This window comes from Medicago truncatula, chromosome 6 (genome assembly GCF_003473485.1).
Source record: "Medicago truncatula cultivar Jemalong A17 chromosome 6, MtrunA17r5.0-ANR, whole genome shotgun sequence".
NCBI lineage: Eukaryota > Viridiplantae > Streptophyta > Magnoliopsida > Fabales > Fabaceae > Medicago > Medicago truncatula.
This window is the reverse complement of record NC_053047.1, coordinates 41697615-41704583: the sequence shown is the minus strand read 5'-3', so window position 1 is coordinate 41704583 and position 6969 is coordinate 41697615. Positions and strand designations below refer to the sequence as shown.

General features: G+C 33.0%; 1 protein-coding gene across 1 annotated transcript; it reads right to left on the bottom strand.

The window, feature by feature from the left end:
* Positions 1 to 1801: 1801 nt before the first annotated feature.
* LOC11438579 (ATP-dependent 6-phosphofructokinase 3) lies at positions 1802 to 6969 on the bottom strand. The gene is made up of 14 exons (XM_003620715.4): positions 6832 to 6969; positions 6117 to 6293; positions 5649 to 5695; positions 5499 to 5538; positions 5018 to 5080; positions 4785 to 4922; positions 4536 to 4694; positions 4403 to 4456; positions 4175 to 4243; positions 3922 to 4051; positions 3352 to 3617; positions 3085 to 3133; positions 2831 to 2985; positions 1802 to 2345 (listed from the first exon to the last, which is right to left on the bottom strand). The coding sequence occupies exons 2-14, from the start codon at positions 6207 to 6209 to the stop codon at positions 2091 to 2093; spliced, it is 1518 nt and encodes a 505-aa protein (XP_003620763.1). The 5' UTR covers positions 6210 to 6293; positions 6832 to 6969; the 3' UTR covers positions 1802 to 2090.

Sequence of the window (6969 nt, the reverse complement as noted above, 5' to 3'; positions counted from 1 at the left end):
TGAGCATATTGGTGAAACTCAATATACACGTCACTTATTTGCTCAGATGTCTTGCATTGACCACCTAGGAGTAGATAAACATAAAGATGAAGACATGTTCAAAATGGCGACTTGTGTGCCTTGGCTTATTCAAGAGGATAGTGACGTCCGATTTATGTTTTAGAATATGGTAGAAGATAATATATTATATATGTATGTTCGTTCCATCTGCAACTGTGTAGAATGTTAGTAGAGATTTAATTTAACGATGTGTAATGTGTTGTTTAATTATGGACACTCTTTAATGTTTTGATGAATTTCAAAGCATTCATGTAATTTTAACGAAATGTCGGTTTGATTTAATTATAGACAATTGTAAAAGATAATGTATTTTTATTCTTTATGACTGAGTATAAATGTTGTACGACTATAATTGCCTTTGCAAATAATCTGGTTGAATTATAGGTAAAAACTGGCCGAAAATGGCTTTGTTCAATTATGCAGAATCCACTGTCTGCATAATTGGTTTTTTCGACAGTTAACTGCCGATGAAACCGGCGTCAATTAACTGCCGAAGTTTTCTTTGATAGTTAATAGCCGAGAAACAACAAGACTGGCAACAATTAATTGCCAATGACCTTATAACATGTGTGAACATCAATTTTCCTGGTGGTTTTGTACAAATGTTAGTATTAGAGAATGTCAATGACCATTGTTGTTCGAGCAACAAATATGATTATTGGGCTATTATATAATATAGGTTAAGACGAATAAACATATGAAATAAATCTACTCATGGTAATCGTGAATGAGGTAAGGCATTAATGATATTTATGTTTGTACATGCTAATGGAAATTCGTTAAACTTTTGTGTTACATCTTGCATGAGCATATGTAATCCAACAAATATGTTTGTAATAGCTTTTACTCGTTAATGCAACTTAATATCAAAGTATGCAACTTAATATTGGAGATTCATGCAACTTAAATGTTTTCTTTTATTGCTACTATTTTTGGTTTTGAATCGAGGTTTGAGGGATTAAGTACTTTTTTTTTCTTTTTACATTTTCCTTTGCTATGATTTTTCATCCCTCTCTAGTTAGTATCTGTTTTAATTCAATAAAATATGTTCTTAATTATTTGTAATTTTGCCTTCTCATCCCAATGAATCAGTCATCTGGTTATATTCTTACTTGATATTCCATCTGCTCAATTAAATAATCAAAAGTTCTTTTACCATGTTTTTTATTAGAATAAATACAAATAATGATTCTTCAATAGATAAAAGTACTAGCTCCCATCATTTGAAAAATATAATAATTAATTTGTTCCAAAATCTGATTGAATGTTGTCAAACATTTTTCTTTTTCTATTAGAATTTCCTAGTCCATGTGCATGTTGATTACATTGCACTTTGAATATGCAACATGTCTTGTGCACATAGAAACATTTGGAAATACACACTTTCCAATTTCTAGAAGTTAAAACCTTCCAGAAATTATCATAGAAATTCAATGGCAAACAAATTTATATATTCATGTAACTTCGGATTAGATGTGTCCCGGTGTCCGACACCGACACCAACACGGCATCTATTATTACACTGACTTGTGTCATTTTTTCAAATTATTATCCATGTCGGTATCCGTGTTGTGTCCGGTGTTCGTGTATGTGCTTCATAGCTTATAAGCTTAGTTCCTCATCAACCTCTCCGTCAAATTTCGAACGTTGGATCAAACTAACATACAAGAATATTATATCTCAATAGTTAGATTAATCCAATGGACGAAATTTGATCGAAGAGGATGTAAATCAACACCAATTTAACTCATTTGATTCTTTCCTACAGTATGCAATGGTTGCCATTAAACATGGACAATACATTCAAACTAACAAAGTTTCATTTCTGGACAGACCAGAATCCATTCAAATTATTGAGCATACAAGTAATAGGATAGTAAATCATTATAAACTAACTAATATAATGATTATGTCAGGCTGAGATTTCCACAGCCATCCTTTATAGACATGGAAGGACAAAAATGATAAACTCTAATATATATACTTGTGGAGAAATTGCGGCCGTTGAAGTGCCTGTGCCGTAATTTTTTTTAAACACCGGATATCCCTCCCGTACGCAGGACTGGTACCGCAAGCGGAGCTAAGCATCCCAAATTGTGGGTGATTTCATCAACCGAAGTGTCTTCTGAACAATGTCCATCTGGTAATTCGTCCAATGAGTTTTCGCCTTTTGTGTCTTCATCGGAAACCTTGACCTCCATAAAACTAGGTTGATTTGTTGAAGATAACAGCCTTGCCCACATTCTATCAGTTATCACAACATTGTTCTGTCTCTCTGTGATTCTCTGCATAATATTACACGAAAACATGAGTTGGCCAAAAGAGTACCACTCTTGCAGCAAAATATGATAAATACTCCTATAACATCTTAAAGTTACCATAAATGCTCTCTAGGAGTGTTAAAAAAATACCAAAAACCGAACTCCTAAATTGAACAGTAGCGAAAAAAGTCAAATTGAGAGACAGGCAGTTCTCGAAAGTTCTGTTCAACTCAGTAAGTGGATTATCCGTCCGAGGTTTGGTTCTTTTCAACGTGGTTCAGTTCGGTTTTAATTTTTTTAAACAGTCCTAACAGTTCAATTCTGTTCGAGACGAATCATTAAAAGTTCGGTTTAGTTTTAGTTCAAGATGAATCATTAACAGTTCGGTTTAGTTTTACCGAACTGTTGTAATGGTTCGAATCAGTTTTCATTTTCCTTCTTGAACTGTACCATAAACAGTCATAACGCTCTCTATTAGAACAAACACATATCATGTCTAATGAACTCACATAGAAAGGTATATAAGTTTGTCTTCCGTTGACAAGTCCACTTGTATAGCCAGTGTAACCTGCCATTGCTCCATGAACAGCACTTTGAGCAAGAAGTGTACAGTATACATTGTCAGAAGCATTACTTGGAACAGCTCGGATCATATAGGTTGGATCTGTAACGCAGAAAAGAGACAGCAATATTCTTTCAGTTATCGATTTCTGGTTTGAATGTCTATGCATGCAATGTTTTATGAATTTTAAATTTTACAAACCTATATATTTGAGAGTAATGGGCAGGGTCTTCTCTCTGGCAAAATGATCCTGGAAGATCAAAATGTTTAATGTAAGCGATAAAAATACCTTCAAAAGTAATAAGATAGCGGAAAATTGGCACGGAAAAAATAGAGCATAATCGGTATTGGCCTACTTTTGACCACTTGTATCGATCAATGTTACTGTTGTCAAATAGCGGCGCTATAATTCTATAGCATAGTGAATTTTGAAGCATCTACCGCAAACAGAACAAATAACAATCATACCTTAATACTTTGAGATATCCATAGCCCAACATCTTGAAGAAGTTTGTTTCCAGAAGCATCCTGTTTCTTGCCGGATTGCAGACTCTCGGTAAGAAGTTCCTGTCCCGCTCCTTCAGCAATCACGATAACCATGTGACCATTTTCCTTGAGCCTTCTATCTATATATTCATAAAGTCCACCAGGACCTTCGAGGTAAAACGGCGACTCCGGAATCAAGCAACAGTCAACATCTCTACTTGCAAGAGTAGCATACATTGCAATAAATCCTGCGCAATGAATCAGTGTTGTCAATTGCCGATCATGGAAAATAACAGTTTGTTCAAATTTCACTACACAACAGTGCTAAGTAGGTATTGTAGAATAATAATGATTTCTTCAAATTCCCCGGCACTATAACGCCGTTATATCCGTATTTAAAGGATTGCATTGAATTAAAGCATATACGAAGCTATGTTTGGTATGCTACCAATATAAATACAAGATATAAAATCTCTAGGCCAATTGAAGGTAATCACAGAATGAACCAATAAACTGATTACTGAAAGCATTATAAACACCTAAGAAACTTACCGCTGTATCGACCCATCAGCTTGACAACACCGATACCATTTTCAAAACTTTCAGCTTCAACATGTGCTGCATTTATAGCACGTTGAGCCTCCTCAACAGCAGTGTCAAAGCCAAAAGACTTGTCAATAATCTGTTTAGCGATAAAGACACAGTGAAAGGAATTTTACCAATTAGTAATGCTGATGAGTAGTAAGAAACAGATTCAAGTTATATGAGGTGTTGAAACCACGATCTACAATAAAAATGGACTTACTGGGATATCGTTGTCAATGGTTTTCGGGATTCCTACAACCGCACATTTGAGACCACGCCTTCTGACTTCCTGTATCAATAATCAAGTTGAACTTTTAGTAAATTTTCTACTTCAATGTAACTAGTTTCACATATCTTAAATTTTAACGTGACCATATAGTAAAATTTTCATGCAAATTCCCGAATCATAAACCAACAAGTTTGAAAGTTTTATTCAAATTATCGATACCTCAAAAATTACAGATGCACCCCTCTGAGTTCCATCTCCTCCAATGATATAAACCTGAAATTCAAAGCGATATTAATCAGATGTACGGACACAAAAAAAAATATAAAATCCGTAAATTGAAAGAAACACAGACCTGGTTGATTCCGCGATCTTGAATACTGTCAACTATCTTATTAGTGTCGTGTCCACCTCGCGAAGTACCGAGAATAGTTCCTCCACGCTTGTGTATATTATTAACACTTGAAGGAGTTAAAGTGATTGTATTGCGAGCGTAGAAACCCCTATATCCTCCCTTCACATCAAAACATTTTCTCAACTTAGTTAATGCAGACCAATAAAAAACTGTGATGGCAAAGTTAATTCCATATAGATCAATATGTACCTCGATTCCGAGAACTCGAGTCACACCATACATATGGTGTAAGCTACAAACTAATTCCCTTATCACAGTGTTGAGTCCAGGACATAGACCTCCACATGTAACAATTGCAGCTTGAATTTCATCTGATTCAAAATACACCTGAATGTACAATTTCAAAAGGGCAATAAATTAAAATAAGTCACAAAACATATTAAAATTTGCATAAATAAGTTCACACAGCATAGAAAACATACCTTCTGACGAGGTCCAGCGCGCCGGAAATGTACTCCCCTTGGACTATCTTTGTGAACAACAACCTGTCAGAGTCAGAACAAAATCAAAATAAATAAATAAATGAAATGCAAATTCAGGTAACATTGTCTTAGTTGATATCTATGAAGCACGGATACGGACACGGACACTGGACACGATAAGGACACTGACACAACTAATAATTTGAAAAAATCGCATAATTCAGTGTAATTATGTGTCGTGTCGAACACGCTGATATACGCCTGATCCGAGGAGTGTTCGTGCGTCATAGGTTGCAATTAACATTCCACCAACTTCACAGAAACATCTTCATGACAAGATTTTGGATCATAACTCTATGCATACAATTACAATTCCTTTATATTGGATTAAAGGGTGTCCCTACTTGTTTTTGGAGATGCAAATTAAAATCAATTCCATAATAATCAATTGAAAATTACATAAAAAACAAAAAATACCAACCTTCTGAGGAACTGTGTCATCAACATGCACAAAATACTGCCTGAAAATGTGAAAAAAAGTGAAATTCAAATTCAGCTTATCAATTAAGAAGAAATTCAGTAAATGAAATCAAAATCATCACACAAATAAGAGAGAGAAAAACAAACTCACTTTACAACTGAGTAAGCAGGGTTGTCTTGCAAAGGATTAGGATATGTCTGCAGTAACACCAAGTACAATTAAACCATATATTAATAATCTTTATTCCTTAACCAACAAAAAAAGCAAACTTTAATCTTTTCCACCATGCAATTCAAGATATAAATTTCACTAAAATTAATAAAAGTAAAAAAAAATCCCAAAAAAAAATTTATACATTAAAACAAAAATTAAAAGTGGCATAACCAAATTATTCATATCTGATCTGTTAGCAGATAAAAAAACAAAAAACACCAATAATCCAACATAATTAATAATAATAATTTACTGTCGGCAGAAAGAAAAAGAATATTAAAAGTATCTTTTATTTTTTAATTATTAAGACAAACATTACAGAAAAAAAAAAGTTAAACATGATTAATCATTGACCATGAATAGTAGCTTGAGAAAAAAGCTAGAGAGAGAGAGAGAGAGACGTACAGGAAGATCAGGAATGTAATCAGACAAGTGAGGAACATCTTCAAGTACATAACCAGCAGGACCAGTAACAACCTTAGGTTCAGTTAAACCCATCTTCTTAACACCTTCAGAACCCAGCTTGAAAAATTCTTGTTTTTGATGATAAAAAAAACAACTTTAATGATTTTTGAATGAGCCCTTCAAAAATTCAAGCAATGAAAAAGCTATATAAGAATAAGTTTAAGCAAGTTTTGATTATATAGTTGAGTTGAAAAAAAGTTGGTCTTATTTATAGTACATGGTGTTGACCATATGAATCAAATTTGGTTGGCAAAAAAAAGTTTAGATAGAATTTAAATATTTATTCTATGATATGATGATGATCATTGATCATATATCATATGGTCATGAATCACATGTAGCAATATTAATAATAATTATAATAAAAGATATAAAAGTTATTGAATGATGATCCATATTATACTCTCTCTGATTCTCCGTTCTAAAATAAAAACAAAAATTGGTCAATAAAAAGTTAATGTATTTAATTTAAAATGTGTGTTAGATACATAAACTTATATTGACTCATTTTGCTTACATTTTATGATAGATGGAGTATAAAAATGAGTTTATCAATAAATGTCAATGTATCTAAACAACTTTGATACATTAATTTTTGTTGACCAAAAGTTATTTTATATATAAAAGCAGAAGAAGTAGGGTCACATGTAAGTACCTTTGTAAGTTTCCGAACTTTTAAGTGTGTTCCGACTCTGATGAATATCAAAATCTAATTTATCTATAAAAAAATTATTAGAAAAATAATAAAACTTATGAAAGAGGAAAAGAAGGTGAGAACTTTCTAGGATGGGAG

Bases quoted from the DNA above. Each gene is read 5' to 3' on its own strand.
- LOC11438579 (XM_003620715.4), bottom strand. From the start codon at position 6,209: ATGGGTTTAACTGAACCTAAGGTTGTTACTGGTCCTGCTGGTTATGTA. The intron at 5,539-5,648 runs GTGAGTTTGTTT...TCACATTTTCAG, and splicing joins CCTGCTTACTCAGTTGTAAA to GCAGTATTTTGTGCATGTTG. The intron at 3,134-3,351 runs GTATGATTGTTA...TTGATCTTCCAG, and splicing joins GGATATCTCAAAGTATTAAG to GATCATTTTGCCAGAGAGAA.